General features: G+C 41.9%; 1 protein-coding gene across 1 annotated transcript in view; it reads left to right on the plus strand.

The window, feature by feature from the left end:
• The window catches only part of INTS3 (integrator complex subunit 3), a 41,122-nt gene that overhangs the window by 7,622 nt on the left and 14,586 nt on the right, over positions 1-18,914 (plus strand). The window contains exons 2-9 of the mRNA XM_081306842.1: positions 2,300-2,383; positions 3,623-3,706; positions 10,588-10,701; positions 11,004-11,088; positions 12,726-12,792; positions 15,321-15,465; positions 16,368-16,497; positions 18,074-18,171. Of these exons, the coding sequence (XP_081162968.1) occupies positions 2,300-2,383; positions 3,623-3,706; positions 10,588-10,701; positions 11,004-11,088; positions 12,726-12,792; positions 15,321-15,465; positions 16,368-16,497; positions 18,074-18,171 (807 nt within the window). The remainder of the gene's footprint in view (positions 1-2,299; positions 2,384-3,622; positions 3,707-10,587; positions 10,702-11,003; positions 11,089-12,725; positions 12,793-15,320; positions 15,466-16,367; positions 16,498-18,073; positions 18,172-18,914) is intronic.

Below are 18,914 nucleotides of genomic sequence, written 5' to 3' on the forward strand. Positions count from 1 at the left end.
GTTGGTATGTGGTGCTGAGGATCGAACCCGGGCCACACGCATGCCAGACGACCGTGCTACCGCTTGAGCCACATCCCCAGCCCTCTTTAATATTATTATTAAATTTTTTTATTTGTTTGTTTTGGTAATGCTGGGGTTTGAACCTAGGGCCTTGTGTATGCTAGACAAGTGCTGTACCACTGAGCTACATTCCCCAACCTTGATTCTTTAATTTGTTTAATAACTTTATTTCAAAATAATTTCGAACTTAAAGAAAAATTATAATACATAGAATGCTCATATGCTTTTCACTTATATTTGCTGATTATCAGTATGTGACACATCTGCTATATTACTCTATATATACAGATATTTTATTCTTTTGAAAGTAGCAACCATTGATGCTCCTTTAAATTTAAATACTTCCACATATATTTCCCAATAACAAAAGATTTTTTTAAAAATACTTTCTTTTTGGTTAACATGTCTTAATTGTATGTATGATATTTCTACACATGCATGCAGCATGCAGTAATCAATCCAGCCTCTGTTTATTCACCCTCTCCTACCACTGCCTTTCCCAACCTCTAATAATCAGTGTATAGATTCACATTGACTTGTTTTTAGTTTCTACATACATGGAAAGTTACATACATGTCTTTCTATATCTAGCTTATTTTACTTAAGATGACATTGTATGGGCTGGGGGTGTGGCTCAAGCGGTAGCACGGTAGTCTGGCATGCGTGCGGCCCGGGTTCAATCCTCAGCACCACATACAAACAAAGATGTTGTGTCTGCTGAAAACTAAGAAATAAATATTTAAAAAATTCTCTCTCTCTCTCTCTCTCAAAAAAAAAAAAAAAAAAAAAAACCAAACAAACATTGTATTGCCTCATCCATTTTACTGTAAATGATGGGATTTCATTCTTTTTTGTGGCTGAATGATATTTCATTGTGTATATTTATCACTTTTTTTAATCCATTCATATGTTGATGGGCAGCTAGGTTTGTTCCATAGCTATTATGAATAGTGCCATAATAATCCAAGGTGTGCAAGTATTTCTTTGGTATCCTGATTTTATTAAAAACAGGAATCTTTCCTCACATATCCACCATTCCATTGTCAAGACTGGATAATTTGCCAGGCACTCTGTGGCACACACCTATAATCCTAGCAGTTCAGATGGCCGAGGTAGTTGCAAGCTCAAGCCCAACCTCTGCAATTGAACAAGACCCTGTCGCAAAAAGGGTTCAGAGCTCAATAGTAAGGTGCCCGTGGGTTCAATCTTCAGTACCCTGGGGGTGGGGATGGATAGTTTAACATTGACATGTTGCTAGTTCAAGTCAGTGATTCAAGTATTCACATTTTATCTCTCGTCCCAATTATAGCAGTCCAGGATCACACCATTGTATTTAGGTGTCATATCTCTGTATTACTCTTTATTATTCTTTAGTCTGTAACAGATTCGTAGTCCATTTTGTCTTTCCTTACCTTAGCATTAAGGCTTTTTTTTTTTGGCGGTGTTTGGGATTGAACCCAAGGCCTTGTGCATGTGAGGCAAGCAGTCTACCAACTGAGCTATGTTCCCAGCCCCTTAAGGCATTTTTTTGACAGGCCAGTTATTTTGTGGAATCTCTCAATTTGGGTTGTCTCAGACTCCTGAGTAGCTGGGACCCCACGCATGCCACCACCTATCTTCAGTGCATCTTATCAGATGCATATGGTGTACTTTGGTTCATTGGTTAAGGTGATGCCCTCCAGGTCTTCTTACATTTATTATTTTCCCTCTGAGATTTATAAGTTTGAGTGAATCTTCTTTCTCTTGAAAGTTTTACCTGCTGGTAAACATCTATTGAAAATATTTGCCTAAATCAACTATTATTCTTGCTATTTCTATATTTGTTAGATGGTGCTCTACTATAAGGAAGGACTTTTCCTTTTCCTTTTTTTTTTTTTTTTTTTTTTAAAGGCAGTTAGAGCTAGAGACATCATCAGGTTTGAATTTTTTAAGAACTTTTTTGGGGCCATAAAGGTATTGTGCCCATGTAGAACAATGGTGTAGCACCTGGGCATGGTGCTACATTCCTAAAATCCTAGCTGTTTGGGAGTCTGAGGCAAGAGGATCATGAATTCAAATCCAGCCTTAGCAACTTAGCAAGACCCTGTTTCTAAATAAAGTATGTAAAAATAGGGCTGGGGATGTGGTTCAATGGGTAAGTGCTCTGGGTTCAATGCCTAGCACCAAAAAAAAAAAAAAAAAGTAACAGTACTTCATAGGTGATACTGACACACTGTTATGTTGTTCTCACTCTCCCCAGAGATTGGAAAGGTGTATGAACATTGTGACGTCAATGACAACTGGTGTCTCTGAGAGAGAGGCCAATGATGCCCTTAATGCTTACGTAAGTACGGCACTCCTCGTACCCATTTCTGCTTCTGGAAAGTTCTTAGATACAACCAGAAATATGGAAAGATTAAGTGGGTAAGATCTAGGGTTTTTTAACTCCTCTTTTAGGGTGGAAAGCTACCTACTAGAGTCTTACATGTTTTTAAATAACAACATTTTAATAAATTCAGTTCGGTAGTAGTTTTTTCTTTGCAAATTATTCTCACATATTTTATCTTTTACGTTTCCATTGAACTGTGTGGTCAAAATAAATGGTACATGTGAAGGACTTAGAGTAATCTCAGGTTCACAGTAAATGTTCAGTAGGTATTACCTACTTATTACTGTATATTTATTTTTATTTTTCTGTTCTATATGGACACAATACCTTTATTTTATTTGTTTTTATTTATTTATTTATTTGTTTGTTTATTTTATGCGGTTCTAGGGATTGAATCCAATGCCTCACACATGCTAGGCAAGCATTCTACCACTGAGCCACAATCCCCACCCCTGTATATTATTCTTATTATGTCTTCATTTTAGAAATTTCAGAGACTTAATGATTTGCCCATGGTTATGGTTGGTAGGTAAGCTTGTTGGTAGCAGCTGCCTTTTTTTTTTTTTTTTTTTTAGTTTTAGGTGGACACAGTATTTTTATGTGGTGCTGAGAATTGAACTCAGTGCCTCATGCGTGCTAGGTGAACACTCTACCACTGAGCCACAGCCTCAGTCTAGCAGCTGCCTTTCTACTTCGTGCTGCTAAGATCTGATAAAGCGGGAGAGGAGGACTTTTTGGTTTTATTTTTCCTATCTTAAACACTCTCTTTTCTATTTCTGGCTTCCTTCAGGTGGCTCGAGAAAGCAATAAAGATTATCCCTTCCCTCCACCTCTCTCCTAAAATGGATGTCTTATATTTTTTTTTTGATACTGGGTGCTTTACCACTGAGTATACTTCCCAACCTCACCCCCTCACCCACCCACCCACCCACCTTTTTTTTTTTTTTTTGGATACAGAGCCTCACTAAGTTGCTGAGGCTAGTCTCAAACTTGAGATTCTCCCGCCTCCCCAGTTCCTTGGAATACCCGTGTGGGCCACTGTCCACCTAGCTTCATCCCTTTTAAGAGAAGAAAATAAACAGATTCAAGACTTGATCATTCTCCATTACATGTTAGGAGGCTTTAGTTCTCTGGTTGATACTGTGCTTGAATTTGAGTACCACCAACAACCTTCTTCCCTTCCTCACTTTCCAGGTTTGCAAAGGTCCCCCCCAACATGAGGAAATCTGTCTGGGTCTCTTTACTCTTGTCCTCACAGAACCTGCCCAAGCCCAGAAGGTAAGATACCTGCTGTGGACCCACAGACCCTCTCAGACAGGATCTGGGAATATGGTGAAATTTACCATTTAACTGGGGACATATCAGACTCTTTGACTAGTGCTGAATCAACTTGTTCTCCAAATGTAATTTTAATCCCTTTTTATTCTCAGTGAATTGATTATTCTCCAAGTTCTTTCTGTTCCCAGACCCTAAAGCTAAAAGGCAAGAAAAGGCAGTTGTGAGAGTGAAAAGCACTTACAGATTGAAATTTTAGGTGTATGAGGTGAGGCTCAAAGGGATGGGATCTAATCCTAGGAAAGAAGAAAACCACTGTAATGATATCAGTGAAAGTTCTTATTCAGAAGAGCATCCCCATTAGCAGGTGAATAGAAAGCAGGCTTAAATTTTCAGCAAGTAGCTGTAATCATAGCAACTTGGGAGGCTGAGTCAGGAGGATTGCAAATCCAAAACCAGACTTAGCAATTTAGTGAGCCTTAAGCAATTTAGAAAGACCCTGTCTCAAAATAAAAAAGGCTGGGCATGGGGCTCAGTGGTTAAGCCCCGCTACAATCAATCCCCAGTATCAAAAAAAAAAAAAAAAATTGGTGGCAAGTAGAATTTAGAGTAGATAACTAATCCTAGCTACTCAGGAGGCTGAGGCAGGAACAGCTTGGACAATTTAGTGAAACTCTGCCTCAAAATAAAAAAGAGTTGGGGATATACCTCATGATACAGCAGGTGCCTAGCATGCAGGAGACCCTGGGTTCAACTCCTGGTCCTTTTTTCAATGAAAACAGAAAAAGATTATAGAGAGTGCTGGAGCCCAACTTACTGAGGAATACAGTAAACCTAGTCTGTAGCTCTTTGTAAACAGAAAAGGAGTCTTTACACAGAATGATATAATTGGGATTCTTCCTTGAAGTGAAGGTCTAGGCGGTATGATCTCTGTGGATTCTGTTCTTTTTATAATAACATAGCAAAATTAAGTCTTCTGCCTGCCTAGATTTCCCCTTTCCAGTAATTCCATGTCCTTTGAGTCTTGGCATGATGATGTATGTGTTTGGCCGGGCACGGTGGTGCACGTCTGTAAACCCAGCAGCTTGGGAGGCTGAGGCAGGAGGATTGCAAGTCCAAAACCAGCCTCAGTAACTTATAGCATCCCTAAGCAACTCAGCAAGAACCTGTCTCTAAATAAAATATAAAAATGGGCTGAGGATGTGTCTTAATGGTTGTGACCCTGGGTTTAATCCCTGGTATCAAAAAAATAAAATGTGTCTGGAATCTGGCTAAAATGTTTGACATAAGACTCCTTTGGGCGAGTTTGACTCCCCAGAGTTGGGAGAACTCAGCCTCTCATTGGCTCTTTCATGAACAAGGTGGGTGTGGAAGGAAGCAGACATGCTCATTGTGCAGCATTCTTCTAGGCTTTGCCAGAGAATATCTCATTTGATGCTTCCAAAAAATTGGATGTGGTGGAGGCTTTTTTCTGTCCCCGCAACCTGCTCTCACTTTACCTATGTGGTACTTGGTGATTAGAAATGTCATCCTTGTTAGGGATAACCAAAGGAAACTCACTCCCAGGGGTAAGGATAGGATGCTATGGTCTTCTGGCATAGCAGTTTGGATTAACCTTGGGGGTAGGATTTATGGGCGTGACAACCTGACTTTTTGTACTTTCCTGATGTTAGCTGTAATAGAAAGGGTCTGAGGTTAGGCAGATGGTGATCCAGCAAGTATTCAAAATCCTTTTTTTGTTGGGGGTACCAGGAGTTGAACTCAAGGACTCTCGACCACTGAGCCCCATCCCCAGCCTTATTTTGTATTTTATTTAGAGACAGGGTCTCACTGAGTTGCTTAACACCTTGGTATTGCCGAGGCTGGCTTTGAACTTATGATCCTCCTGCCTCAGCCTCCTTGGTTCCCAGGAGAGCCCAGGTGATTTTGGACTAGGACTTTGTTGAGTAAAATTGATATTTCATTTTTATACTGAATTCATCAAGACCCTAGAAAATGAATGTTTCCCATTTGTTAGTGTTAAACAGTATATTATCCCCTTCATTTTTGGCGGGGGTGGTGGGTATAGGGGATTGAACCCAGAGGTGCTTAACCACTGAGCATAACTCCAGCCCTTTTTTTGGTGTTGGTGGGGTACCGGGACTGAACTCGGGGGCACATGACTACTGAGCCACATCCCCAGCCCTATTTTGTATTTTATTTAGATACAGGGTGTCACTGAGTTGCTTAGTGCCTCGCCATTGCTGAGGCTGACTTTGAACTTGCCATCCTCCTATCTCAACCTCCCGAGCCACTGGGATTACAGGCATGTGCCACTGCCCCTAGCAACTCCAGCCCTTTTTAATATTTTATTTAGAGACAGGGTCTCGCTTAGGGCCTTGCTGAATTACTGAATTGCTGAGGCTGACTTTGAACTCGCAGTCCTCCTACATCAACTTCCAGAGGCACTGGGATTACAGGTGTGTGCCATTGTGCCCAACAGATCCCCTTCATTTTAAAGAAATTGTTGGCAAAGATGAGAGTAGAAGGTTTAATTTTCTCTTGTATGGATTTTTATTTTCCTTTTTTAAACTTTTTTAAAAATTGTAATTATTAATGAACATTACACTAGTTAATTAATTTCAATGTGTTATTTCCATATGTCAGGCTTTAATAATATTCACTCTCTTTCTTGCCCTCCTCTCTTTCTTTCCCCATTCTCCCATTTTTACTGTTTCTCCTTACCCTTCCCTGACCCTGATGGTTCCTCTTCTACTTTCATCCATTTTCCTGCAAATGATAGGATTTTATTCTTCTTTATGGCTGAATAATACTCCATTGTGTATATGTACCATTTTTTAAATTCATTCATCTGTTAATGGGCACATATATGATTCTATATCTTAGCTATTGTCAATGGTGCCATAATAAACATGGGTATGCATTTTCTCTTTTGAATGCTGATATCATTTTCTTGAGATGTATACCCAGGAGTGGTATAGCCAGGTCATATGGTAGTTTAATTTTAATTTGCCCCCTCTCCCACAATAGTGGGAATTGAACCCAGGAGTACTCTACCACTGAGCTATATATCCCTAACCCTTTTTATTTTATTGTGATATAGGGTCTTGCTAAGTTGCCAGGCTGGACTCAAAACTTTTGATCCTGCTGTCTCAGCCACCATGCCCTGCTCTATTCCATCTTGTATAAATTTTTATAAAACTACAACTAAAATCTCATTAAAGGACTAAGGATGCAGCCCAGTGGTAGATCACTTGCCTAGCATGTGCAAGGCCCTGGGTTAGATCCCTAGTATTTAAAACAAAATAGCAGCAACAGAATCAAAACCTTTTTTAGTCATCTCAGTACAATTTACTCTTGCCTGCTGGAAAAGATTGTTTGTTTCAGGTGAGTTGTAAATCAGACAGAGTAAATCAATAAACCTCAGTGAAGAGAAGAAGACATATCTGGTATTTCTGGTTCTTAACCTGGCATGGCAGTGAACGAGGCCACTGGGCTCTATGTTGTAAGTTCTTGTTATATAGTTAGGCCATCCAAACCCAGCAAGGGCTAGAGCACTTCTCTTTTGTACTAGGACAGCCCCTGAGGGAGGCTCTGTGCTCCCTCGGGAGGTCAGACATCTCACCTTGGGTCTCATAACTAATTGACAGATACACCAGGATTCATGTTCACATGCTAAATATTTCCAAGTAAATCCTTTACCAGTGAGACTCAATCTGATTCCCCAGATCAGGCCTCTTCAGAAAATGGTAGAGATAGAATCAGGAGGACACAATTTTAGGTGAGTGAGGAGGTATCAGGTAGTGACTCATTCAGAGACTTTGAGCTAAGTCAGAGAGTGGTGGGAGAACTGATGATATATCTCCCTTGAGCTTTGATCCTTCTTCCTAAAAAGGTAATTGTCTTGTGAAATAGTTCTGTCCTGCAAACATTTTAGGCGGGAGTTAACTGATAAGGACTAATCTTAAGACATTGTTTCAGGCTTCAGCAAGAGAACTGTTTTCTGAATGTTTATTTGAGGTTAATTTTACCTTTGGAACAGAAATCCCAGGATGGATTTGAGATTTAGTTTTTCCTGAATCTCCATAGGCCAAGAGTTAAGAGGCAGGGAAGAAAAGATAGTGGAAACTGAGTTTTGAACTCATTAGAAAACCTGTCGTAGGCTTGGCTTCCTGCAGTTTGGGGAGGCTGAGGTGGGAGGATCTCAAGTTCAAAGCCAGTCTCAGTAAAAATGAGACCCAAAGCAACTCAGTGAGACTCTGTCTCTAAATAAAATATGAAATGGGGTTTGGAATGTGGCTCAGTGGTTAAGCACCCGTGCATTTTCAACCCCCTGTACCAAAAAGAAAAGCAACCTGCCCTAGGAAAGCATGAGCTGGGAAGCCTCTGGCAGTTGGAGGCAAGTTCATAGAGTCAGGATCATCTCCTCTGGGACTTCTTAGTGGGTAGAGCGGATAACACAATTAAGGAATGAGTGGTAATTTCTGTGTAGAAAGTAGAATATTCATGGGGTGGGTTCTGTTCCAATAGTACCTTCTTGATTTGACGTGCCCTCTTGTCAGTTCTTGGGAATGTTTGTATTCTTTGAGTTTGCTTATTTCATATTTGTTAACTGAACTAAACAGCTGTGAGCAGGCCTGGCTGGGAAGTTGGTAAGGAGGGAAGCTAATGCTGTGTAGGCTCTATAAGTCAGTAGATGAAGGTGATTGGAAAGGATGTAACATCAGTGCCAAGGTCTCACTCCCTCAGAGAGTCAAGGCATTTCTTGGTCTAGGTACTTCTCTCTCAGCAGGCAGCTCCAGAAAGAAGGTTGGGGACTGAGGCTAATACATCAATGCTCTCTAGAGGGTCAGGCTAGATGTGCTACCTCAGTACCATCCTGTCCCTCCTCCTTTCTTTGAGACCCTCTGCTTTTCTTCTCTGTTCATTGCTGAGTTTTGTTTTTTTCTCCCATATGCTTCTCTTCTAAGGCAGTCAGCAAACTGGCACAGAGGTGGGTAAGACAGCTGGCAGCATTAGGAATATGAGCCTTTTGGTACCCAGCTGCCATGTGTTACCAGCAGTTGTGGTTGTTAAAGGTCCCAGTTGGAGCATGAAATTAGGCAGGCATTATCTGCCCTCTTCATCTGACCCTGTATCTCCTGAGAGAATTGTCTTCCTCCCCTGTCCTGGGTCTTTTCTGTATTTCTGGGGTTTTGACTTTGATTTGAACAGACAAGCCAGCCTCCTTTATGCTTAGTCTTTGCCCTTGGCCCAACACAGATTTTCCTTCTGCCTTCGCCTCCCTGATCATTCTCTTTACTGGCCAGCATGTTGGCAGTAATTCATTACCCTGCCACCCACTCATCCCTCTACCACCTTCCTGCTTTTCTCATGCCTTGTTTGTTTTTTTGATTTCCCAACCATCTCCCAGACGTGGTCAAGGATAAATTCTGCTTTATAAAAATATAAAAGTTTGTGACATATGGAGGATATCTGTTATTTTCATCAGATGGATTGGTTTGACTTAAGTACCAGAAGAGTAGGAGGAGTCCCTTATCACACTAAGGCTAAAGAACAACTGGTCTTTATGTGTACATCTCTTTTCAGTGCTTAGATGAAAGAATTTAGAATGTAGTAGCTTCAAAGCCATTGCAAATTCTTACCTCCGCCCCTAGCAGGGTCTTTCTTTTTTAGTTATTTCTCACTTTAGTGTAAGAGGTGGTTAGGCATGGAATGTGGAATTAGACTGCCAGGATTTGAATCTTGATTATTCTTCTAATCTCTTATGTAATCTGGAGCTATGTGCTTTAACTTTTCTGCCTATCTAATCATACATAATACCTAATTCAAAGGGTTGTTATGTGTGTCAAGTGTAATAATGTATATAATACAAGACAAATTAATATTAGCTATTATTGTTATTATTCTTTTTTTTTTAAGAGAGAGAGAGAATTTTAATATTTATTTTTTTAGTTTTCGGCGGACACAACATCTTTGTTTGTATGTAATGCTGAGGATCGAACCCGGGCCGCACACATGCCAGGCGAGCGCGCTACCGCTTGAGCCACATCCCCAGCCCCTTGTTATTATTCTTGATGCCGTCCTTGATACCTGCCTCCTTTATACCTTTTGGATGAAACCCTAACAGGACAGAACTAAGCAGGCTAAGGGGGCTTCTAACGAGATCCCTGAAGGTATTCCCCCAGGAGTTTGGGCTCACTGGAAAGACTAGTGAGAAAAGCTCAAAGAGGAAAGGAAGCAACGACTTTCACAGAAAAAACTGTCCTACCATCCCTGCCCCTGGGGTGGGGATATTGAAGGACCATTCTTCTTTCAATACTTGACAAAAGCAAAGGGTATCCAGAAAGAAGAGAGACATTTAGTAAGAAAATTCAGTTTGGGTTTTGTTGTTTCTCTGGAGCCCTGATCCCTTAGTGCTTTCTTTGTGGCATCTGTCTGGGTCAGATTGAGTCTAAAAACCTCTGGTTGCTTTATGGCTCATTCAAATAAACCCATTCTGCAATGACCTTTTACTGGCAGATGAAAAGCAGATGGCCTCCACCTGGTTTAGCTCAGCTTGTGCCTTCAAACAGTATGATACTTCCTGAGAAGGGAGGTAGGGGCAGAGGGATAGGACTAGGAGCTTTGTCCAGCAGGCTTTCCAGTCTTATTAGAGAATTGCTCGGTACTTTTCCCCCCACCCTGTGTGACAGACCAAGGGGTAGATATGGAATAAAGGAGCCCTGTGGAAGGAAAATATCCAGAATGGAAAGTGTTTCATCGATACTTGGTGTCTCACTGGTGTTAAGTTTAAGAGACTAGAGGGCAGGAGGTGCACTGTGAGTGGGCTTAGGAACCTTTTCCTCAACTTACTAATTGCTCACAAACTTTGCTTTTTGCAGTGTTACCGAGACTTGGCTCTGGTGAGTCGTGATGGCATGAATATTGTCCTGAATAAAATCAACCAAATACTTATGGAGAAGTACCTAAAGTTGCAGGATACGTGCCGAACTCAGGTAAGAATAGGAAGAAAAGAAGGATCCAGGGATTGGGAGTGTTATCTCAGTGGTAAAGTGTGTGCCTAGTATGCACAAGGCCCTGGGTTCTGTCCCTAACATCAAAAAAAAAAAAAAAAGAAAAGAATAAGAAGGGATCCAGCTCAAAGACATAACCGTGGGGAGGGATCCTCTTACAGAGAAGGGAAGGAGAAATTGGGGCAACATACCCCTCCCATTGTGTACCTATTTTGTAATATGGTTAAGTTAGCTCCTTTCTCAAACTTACAGTTCATGCTCTTCATATTTTCTCCTCTCTCTAGTTGGTGTGGTTGGTACGGGAACTAGTGAAGAGTGGGGTTCTGGGAGCTGATGGTGTTTGCATGACATTTATGAAGCAGATTGCAGGTGAGTTGAATGTCAAGAGCATAAAGAAGAAAGAGCGTTGGGGTTGTGGCTCAGTGGTAGAGCGCTTGCCTCCTACTGTGAGGCACTGGGATCGATCCTCTGCACCACATAAAAATAAATACATAAAATTTTGCATCCATCTACAACTAAAAATATTTAAGAAGAAAGGAGAGGAGCCCAGAGACTCAGGCAAGGCAATAAAGACTGATTAAGCACCCATGGAACCTGATTCCTGGGTTACTTAGGCTCTTTCTTTCTGATACAGACATCTGGCTTCATGTGTTTCAGAAAGAAATTGATTGAAAAATCACAGGAGCCCTTTTGAAGCAATAAGTTTTGCTTTGTTTTCTTTCCTGTCAAATCCAAAGCCTAGCAGAATATTTGATCTATTTTAGCCAAGCTTCATTCTGGGTTTTTGTGGCATATTGAATCAGGAAGGAATGAGAAGAAAATTAAGGGGAAATAATTCATCCCTGTATTATTATGCTTTCAGAAATCTAGACGTCTTCCCTGGCTCCACCCCTGTGTTCTGAACAATTGCTCCCTAATAATTATGACAACTGATTGGGACCAGTCTGAGGGACAAAGGATGTTACAGAACAGACCCTGACATTTAGGTTTTATTATCATCTTGGCGTTGGTGACATCTGTCTGAGCCAATGAATATGAAAGAGGCCTGCCTGAGCTTCCTCTTTTACTCTCAAGATTGTGTGTGTGTTTAAAAAACTACCCTCCTGTTTTACCTCATTATTTGTCCATTGCTTCTTGGCTTTCTCTTTAGGATTTTATATAACACTGATGCCCCTGTTTGGTGTGTTTGAACCATTGTCTGTGTGATGTGTGACTATGTGAACATCGAAATGTTTAATTGGGACTTAGTGCAAGGTATAGCAGTGTTGTGCTGGTTATTTTTATCCTTTCTCCAGCACTTTCTTCCCTATTTGGCCCTCCTAGCTCCCACTTCTTATCCCAAGACTTTGGTCTGGCATTGCTGCATATTAATTCTGCCCCAGGAAGTTCCATAGCAAGAACTGAAGACTGATACCTGGAAACAAGAAACCCTTGGCTTGTTGTGAGCTTGAGCACAGGGGACATCCAGATGCTGGACTGCAGCTGTTGCCAGCCGCCTGCACCTCTCAGGCCCTATTTGAGACATCATCCTTTCTTTCCAACCGTGGGATTCCTTTTCAAGGGCCAGAGTGTTCCCACTCAAGTTTCCAGTCTGGAAAAGCAACAGCTCTGGTTTCTAGAAAAATTCAGAACAGGGGCTGGGGTTGTGGCTCAGTGGTAGAGCGCTTGCCTAGCATGCATGAGGCACTGGGTTCGATCCTCAGCACCACATAAAAATAAAATAATGTGCCCACCTAAAACTAAAAAAATACATAAATAAATAAATATCAAAAAGATAAGAAAAGAAAAATTCAGAACATTCCCTTCTCTTTTCTTCTCTCTGGAGACAAAGAGGGAATTTTTTAAAAGTCGGATGGAAAAGAAGACAATTTATCCTAACACTCAGGATAACAGTGATGGGATAACAGGGTAGACCAGCAAGATGAGTGAAGAGATGGATTAGCTAAGTTGCTAATTAAAGCTACTGATTTCTGATTCTTCCCCCCTCCCTTTTTTTTTTTAATCAGGTGGAGATGTTACAGCGAAAAATATCTGGTTGGCAGAAAGTGTTCTGGATATCCTGACGGAGCAGAGGTAGAGTCCATCATGAAGGGTGGGGCAAGAACCAGATATGACCAGAAGGCATATGAGTATGGGAAGCGGAGAAGAGAGGACTGTGTGACCCTAAAACACCTTAGGTTAGAGAGGAGGAAGCCAGCATCAAGTGGGGGAGGTGACCATATTGATGGCAAGTAAAGGAATTAATGCTGTAGTGTGGCCCAAGGGATAAAGGAGTGGGAAAGAAGGGCCTGTTTTCTGAGCCCAGGAAAAACCAGTTTCATCTGATAAGGGTTTATTTTTGATCCAGACCTCCTTGGAATGTTTATCTTTGGAGGGGAGGTAGGGGAAGAATGAGCTCAACAGAGTGGGACCAGCCAGCCACCCAGGCTTGGCAGGTACCTCTTCTCCCTTCCAAACTTGTCAAACATATACTGTTTTTGAAGTGGTTTGGATGGCAGCAGGGGTAGGGAGGTAATAGAGATCCTGATCCCGCCATGGAGGGCTTGGAGCCTCCAGTGGTAGAGAGAGGCATATAGGGCTTTCTGGCTGATTCTTTCCCTTCCTCATCAAACTGAAGGACCAGAAATTTTATGAGGACTATTCCATTTCTGAATTTGTTTGGGAATGAGGTCTTCCTCCTTGATCCTGTGGCCCCAGTCTTCATTTTGCTTATTTTTTGAGTCTCTCTGGATAAGAACATCATAGTAGTAAGATTCTTGAGAGTGCTGATAGTGTTCATATTGTCCACATTTTCAAAGAATGGACCTACTCCCATGATTCACACTTGTGAAAGCCATGACCCTGTGCTGCCTACTCTCAAGCCTGAGAGCCACGCAGGCCAGCTGTGCAGTGCCACCTAGTGCCCTGGCACAGATGTGCAGCTGCACTGAATCTGGCAACATAACACCAGCACGGGCAAGATCTTAACAGTTTCTTGCCAGGTTTCTGCTTCTCTTAGGTATCATATTTCTTTCTTTTTGGGGGGATTACCAGGAATTGAACTCTGGGGCATGCTACCACTGAGCCACATCTCTAACCCTATTTTGTATTTTATTTAGAGACAGGGTCTCACTGAGTTGCTTAGCGCCTTGTCATTGCTGAGGCTGGCTTTGAACTCACAATCCTCCTGTCTCAGCTTCTGGTGCTGCTGGGATTACAGGTGTGCGCCACTGCACCCAGCAAATATCAGTATTTATTTAATGTCCTGGATTAGAAGGCCTCACTTGCATCCCTCTTTCTCTTTCATATGCCATTCTACAATTCAGATATGTTTGTCATTCCTGTTAATAATGTTCTTGAAAAGTGATTTTTCTCATTTTATTTCTGGTTCCAGATGTATCCTGTCCCCTTGCCTTAAAGCTGAATTTCCCATATAGGTGTCAAATAACAGCTTGGTAACTTTCCCTACTCTCCAGAAACTCACATTTTTTGGTAAAAGTTAGTACTTCAAAGTTTAAACTATCTTCTTCCATACCTTCCTTCTCACACCCTTCCAAATGTTTTCAGGCTGTGGGGTAAAAGGTAACTGGGAGCAGGGCTCATATCCTTGACTAGTGTTTTCTTTCTTTCTTTCTTTCTTTTTTTTTTTTCTTGAAAGGAAAATGCCAGATTCTTTTAATTAGGTGACTTGAGCACATTTCCGGAATCAGGATGTTGCCTGGTTGGATTAATTAAACTCACTGTCGTCTTCCTCCAGTTGGCCTTCCAGAAGGGATGCCAAAGCCATTACAAACTCTTTGCTTGGCGGATACTACTCCACAGGAGTAGCACAAGAAACAGCATTGGGGATTTTAGGAATCTTCCCACTGTGTTTTTCTCTCTACCCCTTTTAAAGCATTAGGGAACAAGTAACTCTTTCATTACCCTGTTTTCCCCAGGGAAATTCTAAAACTCCTGGGAAAATGAGCTTTGCCATCCAGAATCAGGTTCTTTTTTCAGATTATGATTTAGAGCAGGTGACTCATTGTCTGAGGGTGGGGTCAGCAGCTATCGAGTCAGGGAAAGGTTTGTGGTGTGGTAAACTGTTAGTGACAAGTGTGACAGAAGGGGCTAGCATGGTGTGTTCTGAGAACTCCTGGTCCTGAAAAGGGTCTTGGAAATCCCCAGAGATCCTGGCACCACACTTAAGAACTATTGACTTAACAGAACTTTCCCCACAGATGAACTGGGAGAAACGGTTCATCTCTGACCCTAGTGCCTCACACATTGCTGGGCACATGATAGGCACTCAGTAAATGTTTGAATAGGTGAGTCAATGTACAAAGTTATTTTATTGGAGCTACATAAGTGGTTATGTGGTAAGAAAAGATTTTTTTTTTCCTTTTGGCACCTATTTTTATTGGTTGCCAAATAGAGAAAATTAGGAAGTTGTCCTTCTCTTAGCTAGTTGATAGTTTTGAGATAACAGCCTAAGCAAGCAAGCAAAAAAAAACAAAAAGAACCTCCTCCCAGTGTGTGAGCATCAAACATTATTGAGGCGCTGGAGCCGAGTTTAAGCGTGTGATTGGGAGTGTGCGTAGGTCTACGACAGAGTACAGGTGCAGTGTCTTTCCCTCCTGCAGGGAGTGGGTACTGAAGAGCAGCATCCTCATTGCCATGGCTGTTTACACATATCTCCGTCTCATCGTTGACCACCATGGGACTGCCCAGCTCCAGGCCCTGCGGCAGAAGGAGGTGGACTTCTGCATCTCGCTGCTTCGGGAACGGGTGAGGAAGTAGGATAAGATCAGTATGGGGAAATGAGACCCAGGATGGGATGCCCCTATAGGTTTCATGCACCAGGACTGGAGATGCCTTTTCAGATGTGGAAGTGGTTTAAAATCTAGCATTTTTCATTGTCCTTAGATAAGAGTAGAATCTAAGGAGGGAGAATCAGTGTGGAATAACCCTTGTTCCTAGAAATGCTAGCATCCTGGGGATTTTCCTGGTCACTGTCAAGGACACTGTTGTACAGCAGACACAAGCTGTTCTTTTGTATACCCACTTAAGTTGTTCTGTCATCCTACCACCTACCCAAGTAATTGCCGTGGTCTTGTGGGATTATGAATTGTCTGTTATCAGATCTCCCAAGAGAGAGATCCTAGAATTATGTTATATATAATGGCTGTTGACTACATTTGGTAATTTATTAATTAATGTCGGATTTTAAAGTTCCTTAATTAAGTTAGCCACATGTTGCTAATGGTATTGTTTGGAATGCATAAATGTAGATCATTTCCATTACCACAAAAGGTTCTGTTGTACAAGAATTTTGGGGTAGGGTGTCTGGGGCTCCACTTGCCTGTCCAATAGTTTTGGAATCTTAGTCTCTTGGAACTAAATCAGAACGGTTCTGGGTGGAGAAGGGAATAGATTAGTGTGAAAGTCAGCAGGGCTTCAGCACTTCCCAGTAACTTTTCTTCCTTGGGTATCAGTCCCTAGCTTCCAGCTCTCTTCCCTAAACAGCTAGGAACCAATCCCTTGGTTCTAGAAGAAATCACATAGTCCCTTCAACCTTCTTTCCTTCCCTCCCTGGAACATGCTGTTCTTTTGTCCTCTCTCCAGAAGGTAAACAGTCCATGTTTTTATTCTCTTTCCTGTCCCCACTTCCTTCACCTCCTCACATCAAGTTCATGGAATGTTTGATGATTGGCCGGGACCTTGTAAGACTACTTCAGAATGTTGCTAGGATACCAGAATTTGAACTGCTTTGGAAAGATATTATCCATAACCCTCAGGCCTTGAGTCCTCAATTTACAGGTAAGTAAGCCCTTGGGCATCTTGTCCTTGAGAGATGGCAAGTTAGCCTATATGTCCTATACTCAGAGGGCAGAGGTTGTTGGGTAGAACTGCCTTTGGCAATCAGAGAAGGTTTGGGGCATTGCAAGCTTTGCCAAGTACAGCTAGATATTGGAACAGCAGAAGTACTGAACAATTCATGTGATTCCTAGACAGTCCCTGCTTGGCAGACTCCAGCTGCCATTACTCCTAAGAAAATAGTGAGAACTATGATCTTCTTCCTCTCCTGGAAGCTCCTTGGCTCAGGAGGTGAGCTGATGACCAGTCTTTGACTTCAGTGAGTCTGGCCGGAGTCAGAGGTCAACTCCATGAGACTGAGTCAGCAGAGGAGCTAGAATTAGTCTTGTAAGAGATGGCCCCTCCCTGGAAGCAGTCTGGCCTCTTAATTCCAAGGATCCAACTTGGCCAAAATCATCTTTAGGGAAGAGAGTCTCTGTGTTCCTTCCCCTGACATGGTCCTTTTAATGTCCCTTTCCCTTTCCCAGAGCCTTGGTATGATCTGAACAATAACTCTACAGCTTTGCTCCCTGGCCCACTTGTAATGCACATTCATACATATGCACGCACACCTACAGAGCACTCTTCTAGAATCTGAGAAGTGAGGAAAGTGGGAAAAGTGCTGGTGCTACCTGATAATGCACTATTCTTACATCAAACATGTCAGGTTACTTTGAGTGTCACCTCTATGTTAGGCATATGTATGTAATTTAACCCTTAGAACAGCTCTAGATTATGGGTATTTTATTTTCCTTACAGATGAAGAAACTGAGGTTCAAAAAAAGAAACTGAGCTGGACATGGTAGTACACACCTATAATCCCAATGACTCAGAAGGCTGAAGTAGGAGTATTGAAAGTTGGAGGCCAGCCTGGGCAACCTAACAAGACCCTGTCTTAAAAATAAAAGGGCTTGGGCTGGGGATATAGCTCAGTTGGTACAGTGCTTATCTCAGTTGGCCAGTGCATGCACAAGGCCCTGGGTTCAATCCCCAGCACCACAAAAAATAAAAATGATAGATAGATAGATAGATAGGCAGGCGATGTGAGTCAGTGGTAGAGCACCCTTAGGTTCTCTACTCCAGTATCACCCCCTAAAAAAAAAAAAGAAAAGAAACTGAGGTTCAAACAGGTTAATTTGCTCAAGTGTAAGTGACAGGCAGGATTTGGATCAGGTTATCCTGACTCCAGAGCTTATGGTTATGCTGCTACATCACATTGATGCAAGGATCAGGAGCAGGAAGACAGGCTAGAGTTTCCCATATTTTTCTCTTAATTTTCCCACCTGTTGCCAACTGCAATAATAGGGGTAGGGGACTCTGTAAAACCAGCAGAGGAAGGGAATTAATGTAACAGGAATGTACTTGGTTGGACAAAAAGCACAGATACTAGTTAGAATCCCCATTTGTATTGATGCTTGGAATTGCCTCATGAACAAGACCACTCACTGGCCATCAGTACCTGGCCCAGTTTCCCCATCTGTCTGCCATTCCGTGGTTCTCAGGTTTCTTTCTTTTTTCTTCCCTAAAACACTTGGCTCAGGTATCCTACAGCTTCTTCAGTCAAGAACATCCCGAAAATTCCTAGCATGTCGTCTAACCCCAGATATGGAAACTAAGCTCCTCTTCATGACATCCCGGGTGAGCTCTCCTATTGCAACAGGAAGAGGAATTGCAGGTGCTAGTTAGGCTTCTTGCTTCTGTCTGCAGATCGGTTACTACTGAGTACTGATCCACAGAGTGGTAGCTAAGTGGTACCCCATATCCACATGGCTACTGGCTTCTTTCCTTTGTTAATTCTGTGCCTGTACACTGTGCTCAGTGCTAAGAATTGGGGATATAGGGTTGAATAAGAGAATTGCAGTTCTAGCTCTGTGAAGCTTTCAGTCTATCTAAAGTAGCCATTATGCAAAGAATTATATGCAAATATTATTTACAAGTGTGAACTGTGCTATTAAAGGGTAGAGTGAGAATGTTTATTCTGTCCGTGGTTCTTCCAGGGAAACTGAGCTTTCAAGGTAGATAATGACCTTTTGGTGTCCAAATATGGCTGAACGGTGGTAAAATTGCTTGAGGAACATGTTATAGATGGAATCTGATCAAAGAATCTGTTTTTAGAAGACAGTCTGGAAATAAAGAACCACTGCCCTAGCCAACTTTTGGACCCCAAGTTATCTAGGAGAACTGTCCAGACCTTTGGTGTCCTTTGTGATAGCCACTAGCCATATTTTGTAATTTAAATATAAGTTAGTTAAAATTTAGTATCTTGGTTGCAGTAGCTACATCTGAACTGCTCATGGCTACCATCATTGCAGGAAGTTTTGTTGTGAAGTGTGGTCTGAATGTAACTTTTGTTTACCTTTCTGCCATTTGGATTTCTTCTG

The sequence above is a fragment of the Spermophilus citellus genome (assembly GCF_964194105.1).
Source record: "Spermophilus citellus genome assembly, chromosome: 9".
NCBI classification, from domain to species: Eukaryota; Metazoa; Chordata; class Mammalia; order Rodentia; family Sciuridae; genus Spermophilus; species Spermophilus citellus.